The sequence below is a fragment of the Symphodus melops genome (genome assembly GCF_947650265.1).
Source record: "Symphodus melops genome assembly, chromosome: 20".
Taxonomy (NCBI): Eukaryota; Metazoa; Chordata; class Actinopteri; order Labriformes; family Labridae; genus Symphodus; species Symphodus melops.
Window position 1 is genome coordinate 4908213 of NC_136710.1, and position 19329 is coordinate 4927541.

The window sequence follows — 19329 nt, forward strand, 5'->3', positions numbered from 1 at the left end:
GCGATCCAGTCTGTGGCTCCTGCCGTTGCCCCCAGATACTGCCTGGTTTCCATAGCAATATGGATGCAGGACGAGTGGAGAATGAGGGAGAGTTAGGCCGAGAGAGAGAGAGGAAGGGAGAGAGAGGGAGAGGAGAGAGAGAGAGAGAGAGAGAGAGAGAGAGAGAGAGAGAGAGAGAGAGAGAGAGAGAGAGAGTGACTGTGTGACAAGGGAAATGGACGAGAAAAAGATGGTCACACACTGACAGAGCAGAGGGAGAATGCAAGGAAGCGAAAAGAGGGAGAGTGTGTTCGATAAAGACGGAGGAAAGAGCGAGCGAGGAATGAGTCAGGACGACTGAGAGGGAGATGTTGGAGGTAGGTTAAGCTCAGACATGGATCCCCAAGACTTGCCACTGGAGACCGCCACCTTCAGGGGGACCTGGGCAACACACGGGAAAACGCTGTTCTAAGTGTCCATTTAAAGAAAGTCAAACAGCTGCTTGACTTCACATATTGTCAAATAATAAACATGTGTCAATTGAAATGTTTAATTAGTAGCTCAGTGAATCAATAAAATAGGGCATAAATTGTAATTTCTAAAAAAATTAAATTGAGAGTCAAACTGATTGATGTGATGAGATTTTCAACGGTCACACTGGATTTTAAAAAGTAAAGCTACAAATAGTTCATGTGCCATTTTGTTGGGCCATGTTCGATCTTTATTATCCTCGGTCCCATAGCAACGAAAAAAAAAAAAAGAAAAAAAAAAGTGTTGCATCCAGATTTAACTCACCTTGAGATGAACTCCGTGTTGGTCGACGTGCTGCATGGACTCCATGACGCTCCTCACCAGAGCTGCAGTCGAAAAGGAGCGGGACAGGAAACAACCACGTCACTCTCATCGAATAAAACGGCGTTTACACACAAGGAGAGAATATAGACATGATGAAAACAGGGCGGGACTCGTGCTTCTCACTCCTTGTAGACATGTCATGACTCAGACAGAGGACGTACTTCTGCTGTATTTATGTGCAGGCACAAAAAGTAGAAAACTCACCTGCAAACTGTTCCACCTGGGAGTCCTCCACTTCAAACAGAAGCTCGTCATGGAGCTGGGCGAGCAGCCTACAGTCACAAACATGAAACACACAGACAGCTTACAGGCTACACCTAAAACCACAACCAATGAGCTAACGGATCTTTATAAACACACCAGGATGAGGCTTCAGCTCCGTGTTTAACGCCCTGCTCTCCCATCATGTCAGTCGAGCTGGCGTGGCTCGTAGCGACTCTTCATTCATTAATAAAACACTGATTAAGACCGAGTGTATGACACCCAGAAGGGCCGTGGAGTTTGATGTTTAACAGTCTGAATGACAACAGCGTGAAACAAAGTGCTTCTCATAGGAGCCTCTTCAGTTCAAGGTGAGGCCTTTGTCGGACGTGTACCTGGCAGAGAGCGAGCTGGAGGAGGAGACCAGGTGGAAGATCCGGATCATGGCCATCTTACAGAGATCAGCAGCTGAACCTGTGCACACATGAACCAATAAAAACACACACGCCTGTTTGACCCTGAACATGTTGAGTCAGAAGAAGCTACGCATGGATGAGATCAAGTCAGGATGTTCATATCAGTGGGAAACATAAATAACTCAATATAACATTTTTAAACCAAAATAAAAATAGATATTTTGTACTTGAATTTTCCTCAGGCTATTCACAGCTTCTTATATATAATAAATATGGCATGCTAAGCCGTAGCTGTTCTGACCAGCTTCAGATAAAGATCCCATTTTTGTTGTTACGTCCATTAAAACATTGATAGTTTTATACATCGATATCTAAGGATAGGTAGAGGGAAATTCAAACCTCCACCATGGGAGTAAAAGTTCTCCAGAGATTAGGGACGCGTAAAGGATGCATGGCAGCGCTGAGAGAAGTGTAGTGTATTACAATGCTAAACAAACTTTGCTTCTGAAGCACACCTTGTTTTTTTTTTTTTGCATATTTGATTCTATTAAAAAAAAAAAACAGTCTCAGATTGTTGTAAACCAGAAAACATCCACCGACAATAAAGCCAAAAAAAGGACAGAAGGAAGCTGACGTGGTGAAGCTGAATGTAAACACTGACTGACTGTATCCATTAACAGCTTCATTGGCTCCATCGTCACAAGTCCGATCATGCTGTTCTTGTCAAAGGGTTCAGTGAACAAGCCGACACAGCGGCTCAGTCCTCCCACCTTGGACCACAAAGTTGACGGCCTGCCGCTCAGCCTGCATGCGGACGGCCCAGTCTGGAGAGTTAATGTTGGGGAGGGTGCGTCGCCGACCCATGATGGAAAGCACGTAACCTAAACAAACAAACAACAAAAGATAAATGTAAATAAAGATAGAATGTGAAGATTAAAACACACTGATACGCCGTATTCGATTGAACACGTTGAAATGTTGTTTCTGAAACATGATTTGACCAATCAGTAACATGTTTGAAATATTTGAGGTCATTTTTATTTCTCTGTTTCAACACGTTTTCTTTGAATAACTCTGAGTTAGTGACCAGGCTCTATTTAAGAGCCGTGAAGAGAGACGTTCATGCAGCTCCAACATCAACATGTCGAGGAAGGAGAAGTTCATCTAAAGCTGAGACAATCTCTATTCCAAAAATTCCCCCAAAACAAATTTAAAAACAGCATGAAAAGGGTGAATGGAGGGTGAATCTTAAAACTTAGTTCAGCGTCTCTGGAGGGAAACGTTCATCTTTTTCTGAACCCTCTCTCTCCTCTCTGTTGAGGAATTCATCCAAATCCACAGCTACAGAGTGTGACAGTCACATGTCACTGCCGATAGTAACTGCAGGTTTGGAAAACACAAGCCTGGAATCCACCTGACTGAAGAACAAAAGCAAAGAGAAACACGGGGAAATTCTCAGTTGAAGCGAAGGCACGCACATGAAAGGACACATCAGGATTTCATTGACGGGTTACGCACATCATACAAAAACAAATCGTCACACGCAGTCACACAAAGTGGACCAGTACATTCCAGCAGCCACACAATGTAGCAGGCTTAGGAGCTAAATCCCTCTAGTATCCCTTACTGTGAGGGAAAAAAAACCGAGCAGGGCTTGAAGCCTGAACGACCCGCTTCCCAGAACACACACACAATCACAAATGAATAGGAAGTGAGCGCACAACAGATCGTGGAAAACAAAAAAAACCTTCTGCCTCCGACCCGTGACACATGCGTGTGACCTTTCCACCAGGAATGTGACCTTTGTTCTGGGGCCCGATGACAGAGAGGGTCTACTTTGTGTCAGACAAATGTTACGTCCGTCTATGGACAGGTATGAACTTGACTCCGACAGGAATGCGCTCTTTGTTAGCCAACGAGCTGGTCAGAAACACTGAACCCAGCTCAGGCTGCGCACGATGGAGAGTCGATGTTATTCCTCATCATGTGTTGGTGGTTTTGTTTGGATTCATCATCATGTTGAACCAAATTCAACGAATTCATCAATTATGAGAAAAGACCCTGAAAGATTATTTTATAAAATATAAAATAATGAATATAATATATTCTGTCTTTACTCAGATCAGTTTTTCAACACAGAGAATATTTGTTGGTACACTTATAAAGATTCAAGAAGGAAGTAAAAACATCGGTTTTTTTTGTCGTGAATTTAAAATAAAACAAGATAATTCTTATTATTTGCAGGTACATGTCGACTTAAAGGAAGATCCGACACTGTTACTAAGGTGACAGTGACTGCCATGTGCTTCTAGTCCTGGCAGAGAATAAGAGGCTGAAGCGACACAAATCTCCTTTATTCATCCCAGGCCTTTGCCAGCTCCTGTCTGCAGGAGTCTGGGATTGAGTTTCCATGTGTGTGTGTGCGTGTGTGTGTGTGTGTGCAGGAAGAGTGTGTGTTTGAGAGTCAGGGTGTGTCTGTGTGTCTGTGTGAGTGTCAGCAGGTGGTTTTATATGTCGATGCAGATCCAGGCCTCCATGTGTTCGCTGTGGCCTTCAGAAGTCGCAGACACTTTTTTTTCTCCCTCTGTTGTTTCTCCGAAAAGAAAGAAATAAGTCCTTCTCCTTTACTTTTTATCTGCAGCAGTCTTTACAAGTGATGAAATGTGCACAACAGGACAGGCTTACACAGAGCGGTGGCTTCATTTCATTTCAAAATAAAAGCCGGCGAGGTTCAAACAGGGCGTGAACCACTCACAGAAGTATTTCATTGCAGCTTCTGAAATGAAAACCTGTTTGGTCTTCATCTTTGTCGTATTCCCTGCTTCATCTCTGCACTTCTTTTTTTCTGCCTCTCTTCTCTCTCTCTGCACGTAACACCCACGCTGTGATACTGACCTCACCTTCACTCTGCCCTTTCCGACACATTTCCAACAAATATGACAGCAGCTGAGTCGGCACTGTTCACCTCATCTCTGCTCAGCACTGCCAGCACGCAGCAGATCAAAATATCACCGTATCGGATACCAATCATCTCCAGGCTCAGCGTAGAGGAATCCACTGTAGATGTCTCTCCAGATTACACAGGAGTATTTCATCCTTCTGCTAAATTGCTGGTGTGGAATGAGGGAGAGAGAAAGGAAAAGAGATGTGTCGAGCAAATGGAAGATAATATTTAAAGCAAGAGAGCAGAGACGGACAAGACACAAGAAGAAAGAGGGCGACTGAAGGACGAGCCAGGCAGATACTCGTCTGCACCGCAGTGATGGGCTGAATTAATCCGGACTGTTTGGCACAAACCATCATGGCTCTACTGCTAAGAGTGAGGAGTTTCCACTGTGATCTGTTGATGAGTAAATCGTCACTGTGTCACGGGTGACAGGTTGCTGTGGGTGATCGAGCACCCGTCTGTGTCTGGGACAAAGGTGCCATAAAAAACACAAACTGCCCCGAACCCTGTCCGGTGATCCATCGGCGATCGTTCCCCACCACAACTCCTCCTGGGAGCATTACAGGGTCAAACTTCCTCCAGCCAACACTCCCGATTCTGCGCTCTGCTCGCGCTCCAACGAGCAACGTGAGACGCCACCGTGTGCTCAGTAAGACCCCCCCCCCCCCCCCCCCCCTGCAGATAACGCACGCACGTTTGGTCGACGTCTCGATTCAATCAAAATTGCAGATTTTTGCCGCTCAGCTTGTAAAGCGTGTTTTCTGTTTACAGAGAAAACTAAACTCGATGACGAATTACCGCCACTGTGAGCCGGATGTTTTTTTCCCCTGACTCCACCGAAGCCTGCTGACGATTGGTCAATGCTGCTCTGACTGCAAACTGAACTTGAACCAAGACCACTTCCAATTCTAAAACCCAGACCCGAGTTCAGGCTCTGCATCTCATTTTGAAGATCAGGCCTAATGCGACCTGATTATTGACGTTTACGAGAAAACAAGGCTGTTACACAAGATAAAATCAGGACACAGTATTCCCTCCACAAACAGCCTGAGAGAGAAGCTGAGGTCGGCTCTTTCTTAAAGATTTCGACTTATTTGATTTGGCAGTAATTGGTTCATACTTAACTCATTAGTTGACTCGGTACAGACAATATAAATTGGAGCTCGCTGAGGTTTTTACCTCCACACGGGTCTCAGTGACCTCATCGCTCTGCTTGTCAGAGCTGGGCTCATGTACTGTGTGCAGTGACGGTTAAAGTGCAGACTTTACACTATTCTGTGTGAGCATGTTCAAGTCTCAGGTGTGCTGCGTCGGCAGTTCAGGACGTGTATAAATAGATTGTCCCATAAGAAGCGTCAGCCCTCCATCCACCTCGTGTATTGACCCGCGGCAGTTTGTCTCATTCCTGCCAATGCAAGCACATCGTCGTCCTCGGCCAAACACAAACAGGCGTGCCAAGAGAGCGTGGGCGCGTACGTGTAAGCATCAAACGCTGTGTGCAGCGTGTGCAGCACCCAGACACACACACACACACAAATGTTTTAGGTGTGTTTGTGAGGACATTTATCAGATTTCTTCTTTTAAATCCTCAACATTAAACTCCATCAACATGGGACCGTATGATCTCTGTAATAAAAATGTTGAGTTTGGAAATAGTTCTTAAAAACAGGATGAAACACCTTTTCTCCCTTATCTCCTCCTGTCGCAGCTCAATAGACCCTGGAGTTAAGGCTTCATACAGACCACACACACCGTGTTTGTGGCACTGCTGGATGGTCTTCTGGATGAAGGTCTGGACCTCTCTGTAGGTCTGGAGGAAGCTGTCCTGGAATCTGCTGGCCTGCTCAGCACTCACGCCGAGGATCCCCGACAGACGCTCGCGACCTGCAGGAAAAAAGAAAAACACTGCGTATGTCGATGATGTCCTCGTCCCATAACCGATCTGTAAACTTCGACCGCAGCTCCTGCTCCCGAGAGCTGCAAGATCCAGAAGCTGAGAGACCGTCAAATGTCATTAGTTGTTAGTAGATTTTAGATTTTAGAGATTTCTGACTGCGTTTCAGAGAAGATCATCCCACGGCTGCTTAACAGCACAGTGTCTGATTTGGAAATAAAGAAATATGTGAGACGCTGGTTAATTATTTCAGGGCCATTTTTATGCTTCAGTTTGTGTCCTGTACTTTGGATTTTACAGAGTTAATTAGCGATCTTAAGAAGTGCTGAAGATGGATGTCAGTCTCATTATGACAGAGCCAGGCTAGCCATCCTCCTTGTCCTTGAAGTCGCTGAGGCCTAAACTGTGGAAAACTTTGAGAGAATAATGACAACCAGTGAATTTTAATGGGGCGTAACATCATTCATCGTGATGGAGTGAAGTGTTTGAAAAGTGAGGGGAGAAAAAGAGGAGAGTGAACAGAGGACAGACTGGACCAGAGGGTGAAAGAAATACAGGGAAAGAAGGAGTGAAGGGTGAAAGAGAGAAGAGGACAAGATAAAAGGAAACTGGGCAACGAGACGGGGAAAGACTGCAAGGTAAGGCTGAGTGTGTGCAGGAGGAGAGGAGCGGGCTTTAAGGCTGGGAAGAGATCGATGGAGGAGCGTGGAGGTCGAGCTAATGGGCGCCACAGCTGGTGTGTGTGTGTGTGCTGCTCTTTGTGTGTTCTGTGGTCTCAGCTGTAAGGGTGTGTGTTGCTGGTGATGAGTGATGTCATGACAAACCTCTCAAGAGGAGGACGGAGGGCGAGCTGGGGGGTGGGAGGGGGGGGCGTCTGCAAAGATACAAAAAAAAAAATCGCCACCACAACTGTTGCTGTGACAACCTCTCCACATCTGTATGTGCTCCTGAGCCGATTCTTCTTTCTTTCTGTTGCAGGGTTCCCTACTTTTTGTTACACTTTTTTGTGACATTGATCTAATTATGTTGTAAATGAATATTGTTTTTTTTTAATATACTTCGTTGACTCTTATTTTACTCAGCCTACAGCGGAGGTGTGAAATTCAAAGTGGAGAACTATTTTCAATAGAAGCCGTTAAAAATGCCCCAGTGACACCTGAATGACTTCTTCTGGTCGTGGATTTCATGCATGCTCTGTAATAGGTAAAAGTAAAAGTTGTGCTCCTTTTTGTTTCCCTCATTGTCAAAGAAGTTGGTTTCTGGAACGTCAGCCTGAGAGTGCAGGACGTCTGAATTCATCCGAGTTGACGCGTCTGTCACTGACATGTGTCAGGAACAAAGCGGCCTTCAGCGATGTGACTAAAGTAACCAGGAAGATGATGTGGAGACCGCTCACTCTGAATGTCTCAAGTGTGTAGCGTATGAGTGTGCATCTGTGTGTAGGCAGCCCCGGCATGCCTGCAGAATGAGGTCAGTTAAATGACCTTTAACCTCCTACTGGCCTTCTTCTTCTTCTCCTCTTCTTGACCTCTGTCCATCTCTCTGGATCACTTATTTCAGCCAAAACCCTCCTAATAGTTCTCCCTGTTTTATTCTTATCCCTCATTTTTTGTCTCACCAGTTTTTTTATTCTGTTTCCTACTTTAAAACATGATTTATAATCCAATTGAAAAATAGCCTGAATCTGCTAATCTATAACTGCTGATTTGCTAGTTTATGTTTTTTGAAGCTCTTTGAAGTCGACACGTTGTTCACCCTCGTGTGATAAATGTATTTTCTCTGTCTCCCCTCTCCAGTCTATGTTCTATGTATACGTACGTGCAGGAGTCCACGGCGCAGCTCTGCCCCTCCTCCCTGCCCTGATTAATGTCTAGCAGGAGAGCTTCCTTTCACTACTTGGCATCCATGGCAACGCATCCGTCCACTGAGAGCCGTCTGTCCATGATGATCAGGAGCTCCTTCCATACTCTTCCTCACACCCCCCCCCCACCCCATGCTTTTCTCTCCCCACCCGCCTTTCCTGCTCTTCCTCTTTCCCCTACATTACTCTCTCCCCCGACACCTCCCCCGATCTTCTTCTTCTTCCTCGCCTTCAGCCTACATTTGCTACATCTGCCTCTTCCGCTGTATTCCACACTCCATCTGTATTTTTAGCCCCGGCATTCTGCTTTTTTGGACGCCATCCTGTGCCGCCCCACGAGTCTGGAATGAAAAGCTATTACCTGTTTATTGACTCTCCAAAAACGGACTCATTCATCAGCGTGCTAAATGCTTGTTTTCTCTCCCGGCGAGCTGCGTGACTCCTTCTGGGGTTAAAATACCGCAGAGCGCTTCACGATGAGGCCGAGAGCGTCACATGTCGTTGACCTCTTGAATCCACAGTGACAGATCACGACCGGCCCTGTTCCCTGATGCAAACCATGCGCTTTAGATTCACTGCTGATTGCCTGAACTCAATGTCTTCTTTCACCCTGATGTTCTAGTTGAGGGTAGAACAGTAAATGTTTTAATAATATATGTTGCGTTGCCTTGGAGTTTATTTTTACCAGAGAGAAATAAAAAGGCCGGTGTCTTTTGTCCTCACGAGAGCCGCTCTCACCAAAGACTTTTCTGATATAAGTGAGACAGTGAATGCCTTTTTTTTAAATAATAATAAAAAGAGCCAAGCTATAAAAATATAATTAAACATCTGAGTGGACAATATGACCGAGAGGGTTTATTATTTTGTGTTTTCAGTACGTCTCTGGTAATAATATTTCTGATGAAGATAAACAGCCCACATCAAGATCAGGGCGATTTAAAGGATTTGTTATGATCTTATTCAATTGGAGCAGAGGCCATGCAGTCAGGTCTGTGTGATTCATGATGTGTGAGGAATCGTGTTTGGAGCAGAAGATGTGGAGCAGTGAAATCGTCGCTCTGACAGCACGCTCTAAAGTCGTCAACGCTGTAATTACACCGGGCGACAGCGGTGTGAAGATTAAACACTTCACTATCAGTCGGGATCTTGTCAGTGAAGCAGAAGATGGCGCTGTGCGTCACGTGAGCATGGGGCTCGACAGAAGTATTGAAAATGGCGTCAGGCAGTAAAAGCTGATGAAGAGTGTGAGCGGTGTGTGAAACACGCCTCCATCACACAGGTGAGCGCACAACGCTAATGTAAACATGCTCACGTCTCGCACAATGTATACTAACATTCAGGCAGAGCTTATGATTGGTTGGCCCAGATATCTACCACACACACACACTGGTGTCCTGACCGTGCATGCGTGTGTGTGTTTAACAGATTATGCACACGCTATGCACACGTGTGCGAAACATAAATAGGTCGCAAGTGACACAGGCGAGTGTCTTTATGGGCCACAGGAGGGTTTTTAACATTTATCTTCTATTTTTATCTCCTCCTGCCGCTCCGCGATCCAAAAGAAGAAAGAAAAGTCAGAAAACAGGGATCTCCCTGCAGAAATCTGGGGGCCTTTTGAGTTTATATAATCTAAACCCCCCCCCCGTTTCCTTCAGTGGTTTCTTATCTCTGTATTAAAACATGAATACTGTCAACCACTTTGAAGGTCTGATCACACTGCGTAACCACAAAGGAATAAACATGTCAATGGATCTTTGCAGCTTCATTATCTTCAATCACTTATGATCCACCGGTCTCTCTGGGTGTGTGTGTGTGTGTGTGTGTGTGTGTGTGTGTGTGTGTGTGTGTGTGTGTGTGTGTGTACTCACCTGCCCCGTACACCACAGAGTAGACGATACGTTTGGCATGTTCCCGGTCCTCAGAGGTCACCTCCCCCTCACTCACCCCCTTCCTGAGAGACAATTACACTTTAAAGAAGCAAACAGTCTTTATAAGAGGTCGCAGTTGAAACGTTAAGGAGTTATCTCAAGTGTGATCTATTTTCACTCATTGTCTTCGACGGAGCGAAGAGGAAGTAGATGTACAGAGAAATAAATGGAGAGGAGGAGGGAGAAAAGACAGAGGATGAAATGCTTTAAGACTTGAAAGATAAAAAAAAAAATGGAGGAAGAAATAAAGAAGCCAGACGAGAGGTCACATGAAGTGCAGGAGTGAGCGGTACTTAAGAGACGTGCAGAGACGAGAGGAGAGAGGCAGAGCTGGACAGACAGACAGTTATGTAAGTTGTCTTGTAGACAGCAGTGTGGGGGGGGGGGGGGGGGGGGTCGGACTGGGAGGGATGACACGTCTGCAACGTGGCTGACAGGGAGCTGCCACTGCTGCTCAGCGTTCAAAACCTCCAGAGCTTGATGTGCTCGAACATCTTCAACTCTGATAATGACGCTTCAGAGTCTTCTTTACTGTTGTCTCCCTCTCTCACAAACACACTGATAAATATCTGTGTGATGAGTTCAGGTACTTGATGGGTAGGTAACTTGTAATTCCCACTTTGCCTCTGGCTAAGGACAAAATGCACACTGGGTTTTTATTGCCCCCTGCTGGACAGGCATCAATCCACCGCCTCCTGTTACACGCCACATTTAGGATGTAAGAAAAGCCTCTACCTTCCAGAAATCCTCTTTTTTTTGTTTGCTGTTGATTGTAAAATCTTGACACCAGCTTTGAAAATCTGAATAAGACTCAAAAGTGAAAAGGAATCAACTTTGGAGCGACACAGGGCCCCAAAAAAGAGAGAGAGAAAAAAAGTCTGGAACATTGTGAGAGGAAGGAGGAAAAGTGTGATGGGAAAAAAAAAGGTTAGAAGAAGGGAAGAAGAGAGAGCTGAAGGACAGAGAGAAAGAGACCGAAACTGGTTGAAAAAAATCAGGGAAAAAAAGCTCAAAGGAAAGAAACAGAAGACTTAAAAGAGAGAGAGAGAGAGAGAACCCGAGGGTTTAAAAGAGGAAGTGGGCCGTTTGTATTAACCCCCGGCAGAGCTGCTGCTTAATTTGTTTAAAGGTGAAAGAGAGACGCGATGTGGAGCCTCTGTGGAGTTGTTAACATGGTCTGATGGTCTGTGGGACCAAGTAATGTGTTTAAGTGAGCGTCCTCTGCTGCAGACTGACCTGAGATGGATGACCGGAGCAGAGAACAGAACACACACACACACACGCACACACACACACACCTGTAAGTGTTGACACTCTTTAGGAGTAAGAGAGATGGAAATGAAAACAACGCTGCAGAGACCGACCCCTCCTCCTCCTCCTGACACCGAAATCTCTCAAAACACTTTGTGTAATATTTAACGTTATCTGTTCTGTCCTGCTTCTCTTTCCATTGAAATGACTGAGGAATGAGTGTGTGTAAATGAGGCGCTGTCCAAAGTTCTGAAGCAGAGCAGACAGAATATCAGAGAGAGAGAGAGAGAGAGAGAGAGAGAGAGAGAGAGAACGCCCGAGGCTCTGCGCCTTCCTGCTGCTTTCCTCGACTTTTTGGTCTCCCGCTGAAACAGCACTCTCTCTCTCTCTCTCTGGGACCCAAGGACTTACTTATAAAGCACTGATCCACACTCACCTTGGCGGAGATTAGGGGAGGTGTGTGTGTGTGTGTGTGTGTGTGTGTGTGTGTGTGTGTGTGTGTGTGTGTGTGTGTGTAAGACATACCACTGAGAGGCCAGCATGGTAAAGACGTCCGCCCGGGGGTTAATGAAAATGCGGAGTAGCTCAGGGTCACAGGAGAGGTGAGCCAGCAGACGCAGCTCCACCTGGCAGAAATCTAACACACACACACACACACACACACACACACAACATACTGGTTTGTTTTATGTTACCAGTTGACTCCCAGTAAAACCAATCTGAGATTATGAACATGGGACAAAAAAAAAAAAAAAAGTGGACCAGCGACTCTGTCTCAACATATCAGGTGCAGCCGTAACATTATGACCACCTGTGCGATCCTGACACGTACTGTATGGTTACACCGTTCGTGAGGTCATGGTGGGTGGTGGTTGTTTAGCGACTTCACTAGTATCCCAGTGTGTCTCTTGATAACCTTCAGAGAGAAACATAAGGTGAAGAGAGAAACGGCAAAGAGTGTCAACGAGAGCAGAGAGCAGCAGCTCCCTCCTCCGTGATCCTCCCCGTGTCACTGCAGGCGATGAATCGGCTTCTTCCTCAGTCACCTCAAAGCTCAGTGATCCCTGCTGGATGTTGACACGGCGCTCGCTGAGCTGGACTGAAAACCTGATGATCAGCAGTCGGAGAAACACAAGCGGGAGCTTCGTAAAGGCTGCTAGCCGACCACATGGTCTCTGCTGGTTCATCGAACATCTCATGAACATATTTAAAGATGAAACGTGTCAGCTCTAAGGTTCGGACATGTGCTTAGACGTGAGCTCACGAGAGAAGCCGACCCCCACTGTTCTGTTTCTACTTGATAAAAGATGTGACATCAGGAAACACTCTGACTGCTTTCATCTAATCCAACTAAAAACGTTCAAACGGCTGAATTGTCCAGCCTCTCCACGCCAAGCTAACGCTGCGGTGAAATAAATCCACTTAAAGCTCTGTTATTAGAAACATCCGGTTACAGTGAATCACATAAACGCTGCTTTAAAGCCCTGACACAGGAGCGGGTCACTGGCGGCCCCCGGGGGGCCCCATCAACATTAAACGTGGCCCTCAGGTCAATTTTTCAAATCACATCATTGGAAACAGGAAGAAAACATGAGAAAATCTGAAGGTTGTGGCCGTAACCCGGAGATAAAAATCCAACTACAAATGTGTTCCTTCCTTTGGTTTGATATAAACTACAATTTGGCCCTCAGGCAGTGAGGATTAAATGGATGCGGCTTGTGCTGTTCCCTGCTCTGATATGACCGAGGACTGTGAGAGTGTACGTGTAACATGTTGTAGCACAGCATGTGGACTTCTCTGTTCTCTTTGTCATTTCAGTCATTGTTCTTGATTCTTAGTCCGTTTCATCCATCAAGGCCAAAAACGGATTATTTGTCGCTAAAAGACTTGAAATCGAAGAGTCGACAGGAAACGGACGGCTGCGGGACGAACACATCAACAACTTTTCTTTAAAGACATCTGGGAACGAATCGTTGAAGAAAAATTGGCCTGGGGCACTTAGGTACGCTAAGAGACAACCAGGGGGAATAAATGAGGCAAAGTGACTGACACAGAGACAGCTGTTCCTTCAACACGTTATAATGTACCTGAGTTCACTGACTGAAGACACACACACACACACACACACACACACACACACACACACACACACACACACACACACACACACACACACAGTCGTTTAAAAAACAACTTAAACCCTTGGAAAGGCAGGACGAACGATCCTTATGGACGGAGGAAATTGAGGGATTTTCTCTCAGTCGGGACGAAGCGACCGGCTGTGATACGTTTCTACCTAGAATGGGAAGAGGAGAATTATGTGAGGGTGAAATACGATGTAAAGACAGATTAGATTTCAGAGAAGATGATAGAAGTGGAAGGGAGAGAAGGAATGGTTGGGTGAGCACTCGGAGGAACAGAGACGTCTTTTTGTGATGAGGTGAGAAAGGCAGTTTCTAAAGATATCATCCCATCCATGTTTTATGAGCCAGATCACATTTCCTCCCAGCATGGCCGCCAGCTTCAGAAACATATTGCTGACCAGGATTTGTGTTGGAGAGAGAGAGAGAGAGAGAGAGAGAGAGAGAGAGAGAGAGAGAGAGAGAGAGAGAGAGAGAGAGAGAGAGAGAGAGAGAGAGAGAGAGAGAGAGAGAGAGAGAGAGAGAGAGAGAGAGAGAGAGAGAGAGAGAGAGAGAGAGAGAGAGAGAGAGATTAAATTCATGTATGTGTGCAGGACAGAAATAGAAAGTACACATATTGAGGTGGATCTACAAATAAACCGAGTACATTTATAAGACTATGAACGCTCATGTCGCATTGTGAGTAAACGTGTGTGTGTGTGTGCGCGTGTGTGTTCGTGCAGAAAAAGTGCTACAATAAAGATCCTTGTATTGATCCATACAGGACTCACTGTGACGTACAGTAAGCTAGCTCAGTTCTATTTTGGACCCACACAAACTGAAGACGCCAATAATTGATGTAGCTGTGGACGCTCGACCTGCTCAGATCAGCTTTAACTTCTTATAAAAGGGAATATTCATCCCTGGTTGTGCCTGAGCGAGGAGTTTTTAGCCGGTTATGAAACTGACTGTCATGAATATTTAGACCTTTAAGAGCAAACATGACCCTGAGAGAGATTAAAGACCTCATTCGTTGTTTTTTCCTAATTATTAAAACTGCTGGATATGGAGAACCGTTGTTTTGTTGTTGTTGGTAGCAGTAAACGTGATTGGTCAGTACCCAAAGTATCATGGACTAATGGTTCTCCAATACATGAAGTATCAACGTTAACAGTCCCTCTTATTTAGTGCTGAACTTTCCATTAGCGCCGGCTGTCGGCTGATTAAGCGCCTCGTCATGTCATACAGTCATCTTTCACAAATCAGGACTCGCTCTTTCCTGTACATGTGAGAAGCACGCGCCTGCTTTAAATCAATACAGGAGCATTAGAAGGACGTCTGTCTGTTTGTGTTGACCCGGCCCTCAGTGTTTGTGTGTGTGTGTGTGTGTGTGTGTTTACTTCCATAATCTATCAGTTAAAATAAAGTAACTCTTCATTAAAAATGTTGTTTGTTTTTTTTAAACATAAACTGAGGCACAATCTCCCTCTCTGTATTTCACGTTTGGTTTCTACGGGAGCTTTGTGAATCAGGTTAAATTCATCTTTTGACATTTGGACAGTTTTCAAGACGTCACTTTGTCGCGTATCGTTTCTGGGACAGCAGACGAACAGATTCAGGGGACTAAGCCGCGTCTCATACATCTTTAATGCCACCTGCCACAGCGCGCTGAGCAGCCCTTGGTGACGCTCGGCAGTGCGGAGCGGAGTAGGAAGGTTATGGAGAAAAGCTAAAAGCTGCACACTGAGCATATGAAGTGTCCTCTGGGGGTTGTGGCCGGTGTAAAAGAGGCGTCGAGGAGGACTGAAGTGAACAGCGCGCAGATCAGGAGGAGGAGGGGAGGTTTGAGTGTTTTGACAGATACCTTTACCATCATGACTTTATACCTTAAAACCCAGGAGGAGGAGGAGGAGGGACGGGACCAACATGTTTATGCCAAGATAACTCCAGTCAGATCCTGCCGGTTTAACAGTCGTGAGATATTGTTGTGATAAAGTCCAACGTTGAGATTTGTAGATTAAAGCTCAATTTTAAAGGAAAGTTCTCCTGATGAAGCCCCTTTTTAAATTGCGAGGTTGCAGAAACTCAGTCATAAAAGACACCTGTTGGTTAATTCTCTCTCTTCCTGACTCTCAGCGTGTGCCTGTTACTTCCTTCATCTCATTAGATGGACGCCTCATTTCTGCTAAGTTCTACAGTCAGTGATTCCATCGTGTGGCTCTTCTGTACTGTACTAAAAACCAGCACATTATTTTGCATGAAGCTCTGACTTACTACTTCATACTGGTGAGTATGTATTGTACAGTGCACACTAATAGTTGGGTTTGGAGAAGAAACAAAGAAGTAAGTCTCAAACGAACAGGCTGATGAGGGAATCAGGACGAGGGCCGGTCTTTGTTCTCAGTTTTGCTTGGCTCTCTTTTTTTCTCTGTCAGCTCCAGCCCACACACACCCAGCAGACATCTCCAAACAGAAACATAACTGAGTTGACAATTGCAAACATAAACACACACACACACACACACACAGGTTACTTGAGGACATGCAGAGTGCTGTGAGTGTACCTTAAAGACGAGTTTGTTTTCTTTTTGAAACTTGAGGATTGTGATTATTCTGAAGGGTGGGGTCGATAAACACAGTGAAGACAATAACTGCACGGTACCCTCCTACACACACACACACACACACACACGCACACACTGCCTTTAAAGACAGGAAACATTTTGACACATCATAGCTTGTGACGTGCCCCTGAGTTGAACTCTTTGCCATAGTAGTTGAAATGCTTGAACACGCACAGCTGTTGTTCCAGTTTCGGGGAAGGCCATCGCAGGACATGAAGGGGGGGTGACTTGGCGAGGGGTCCCTACGAGGGGTTGTTTCCATGGCAACCTGGCCTGAGCACATGTGTGTGTGTGTGTTGGTGTGTGATTATGAATCCCTGCCATGTTGTGTGTGTATATGTGGGATCCCCTCTCTTGTCCTGCTAACTCCGCTTCATCTGCCGGCTTATGTAAGCGCGGCGTGTCACACTGTCAGGTCCAGCAGACACGCCGCGTCCCCTCCACAAAGCTCTGCCCTCTGTCTGCACGGCATGGACCAGCAGAGTTATTGTGCAATGCCAGCTGGACTCGTTGGGTCAGGGAAAGGTCTGCTTACAGAAATCTTTCAGAGATAAGTTGTGTGATATTTCAAAAGGACTTCTATTTCATCCAGCAGGCTGAACCATAAAAACTGAAGTCATGTTGCTTTAAATTCAGTTTCCGCTCCCTTATATTGAGTGAACTGTTGGGTCAGCAGTAAGTGCGATAAGATGCACGAGCAGCTGAATCAAGACTGAAGCTTATGTGACAAAACGTCAACCCTCATGAGGTTGACATCGTAAAAAAAAAAAAAAAAGAAGCTGAATAAAAGTATTGTCCCACCTGCAGAGAGGAAAGTCCAGCCGTCCTGAGGAACGAACATGGCTCGAGGATGAACAGTCAGCACCTCCTCCTCCTCTCCTGTGAGGACCGAACACAGAGCCCTGAGCTACACCTCTGCACACAGTTCAAAGTGTCCATGTTAGTGCCTGACATAAAATAACTCAAAGACAGCTAATCAATTACAGATTTCATCTCTGAGAGTCTTCTGCAATTTATTCTTATCAATACTTGAATTCCTTTCATGATGAGCCTCCAGTTAACAGACTTTACTAAACAAAAGCTCTTTTGGATACATTCATTGTTATTGATGAAATAAACATGTTCAGCATTCAATAAAGGCTAAAATTCAATAAATGTATAATGTAAGGTTTTTTATTGAAAACTAAAAGCACACCTTTTTGATGCCATCTTCATTAAATGATAAATTTATTGTTGATGATTCACAGTAACTCACCACAAAAGCACATTTAAATGTAATTGTAATCCTACAAACAAGCAGAGCATCTTATAAAGTGACACATTGATTTCATTCACAGTCGACCACTGTGTGTGATGTCGGCCTGATGGAAAAAGAGACGCAGGGAGACGGGGATCGCGGGGCGATCGAACTACGACATCCGACTTGGATCCTGAGCGGTTTAACAGGCAGACCTGACGGAGACGAGTCTGTCGCTGCGCTCTCGGCTCGGAGGAGTCGGACTGAAGTGCTGACCGCAGTGCAGGAGGAATGATGGGCAACGATGAACCATCACAGCCAACGTCAGCACGATGAAAAATCCACCGACAGCAGCACACACACACACACACACACACACACACACACACACACACACACACACAAACATGCTGACACTGAAATGCGGCCTTGCTCTCGTACACACACTCGTACACACACACACACACTGGTAATGTAATCACTCGTGTATAGGGCCTCACCTCTCACCTCAAACTGGTAAAGAGCGAGAGAGAGAAGGAAAGGATGTAAGGGAGGAAGCAGGGATGCAGAGAGGAGAGGATTCGATGACAGGAAGCTCCGGGGACTCTGAGCGAGTGAGGTGCAGACGTGCTGATGTTAGCGCTTATGAATCACTCAAACAGAGAAGAGAGAAAGAAAGGCACGCTCACAGAGTGAGGGACAGAAATAGAGCTTTAGAGCTGGGTGTGAGTGACGGGCGAGTGGGCGTGGCCAACAGAAGGAACGACTTGTTTGGATGTTTTATTCATCTGGTGGCTCTGCAGCAGACGAGTATTAAAAAACGTCCTCAGATAAGATCATTTAAACCTCCGGGAAAGAAAGGAGCGGGGATAGGCGAGAAGTATTTTCGACATCACTTCTACACTGAGTGTGAAAAGTGTGATCAATGTCGAGCTTATTTCTTGAGCCAGGTTCGTTCCTGATTTACAGGTTTGTCGTAATAAACCTGCGACGAAGCATTAAAGAAACTGTCTCCAAAAGTGAAGAGTCAGCCGTCTCTGCAAAGTGTCAGTGAGGCAGTTTTTTTTTTTTTTTTAAATCAAACAATGACTGTGTGCCACTGTGGGGGGGAGACAAGGTAATTAAAAGTTTCCTCTGAAAGAAAAGAGACAAAAAAAAAAAAAGAAAGAAAAAAAAGGTGGCTGAGGAAGAAGTGATGGGAAACAATCAAACACGACATCAGTCAAGTACAGCAGCTCATCCGGCTCTATGACAGGGGAAAGCCTGAAAGAAGCCCGCTCCCATGAGTCACTCTGTTCATTTTCTGTCCTCATCAAACCACCGTGAAGAGAACATAAAACACGTCTGACACTTTCTAACAAAACTAAAGTGTTTGTGCTCTTCCGCCTGGCAACGCCTGAGGAGAATAATACAACACTATATTTACGCTTTTTTGTTTTGTTTTGATAGTGTTAATTGAAGGCTTTTTTTCCTTCTTGCATCATCAGATGCAGTGAGTGGATCAAAAGACTCCTCTTTCACTTCTTTAAAAAAAACTCCAAGATTCCTCATTTGACAAGTCCAACGTCATGTGCAAATGATGTCAAAGAAAACTTAGGAAATAAAAAAAGAAATCACTGAGGGAGCTTTGATTTAGCTAACTCAGAGCGACGCTAACACGTGCAGCTAATCGGACTGACGGTTTGAAATGCAAACCTAAACAAAGGATTAAACATGAGAAGGGCAATTAACTATTACAATTATGTAATTAATCCTGATTAATTGCTGATTAGTTAATTACTATTATTAAAAATGGCTCTTTTGTCAGCCCTGGGTTTTTTTTTCTCCCAGTAAGTGAGGAGCGTCTGACTGAGTGAACGCACGCGGCCTCATCCGAACCTTATTGAAAGCCTGCAGGGGGGCTCAGAGCAGCGGTGCATGCGGACCAGAAGGATGTGCACATGTCGGACCTTGTGTATTCACAGGCGTGTGCAAAGAGGGGAAGTTTAAAATGTAACGCATTTCATCGCTTCA

The 19329-nt window shown here is 45.3% G+C and overlaps 1 protein-coding gene across 1 annotated transcript in view; it reads right to left on the reverse strand.

The window, feature by feature from the left end:
- Positions 1–169: 169 nt before the first annotated feature.
- The window catches only part of poln (polymerase (DNA directed) nu), a 44954-nt gene continuing 25794 nt past the window's right edge, over positions 170–19329 (reverse strand). The window contains exons 20-28 of the mRNA XM_079371604.1: positions 16881–16958; positions 11861–11972; positions 10025–10107; positions 6151–6282; positions 2222–2332; positions 1431–1509; positions 1039–1106; positions 775–836; positions 170–420 (exon numbers count right to left, since the gene is read on the reverse strand). Of these exons, the coding sequence (XP_079227730.1) occupies positions 328–420; positions 775–836; positions 1039–1106; positions 1431–1509; positions 2222–2332; positions 6151–6282; positions 10025–10107; positions 11861–11972; positions 16881–16958 (818 nt within the window). The 3' untranslated portion in view covers positions 170–327. The remainder of the gene's footprint in view (positions 421–774; positions 837–1038; positions 1107–1430; positions 1510–2221; positions 2333–6150; positions 6283–10024; positions 10108–11860; positions 11973–16880; positions 16959–19329) is intronic.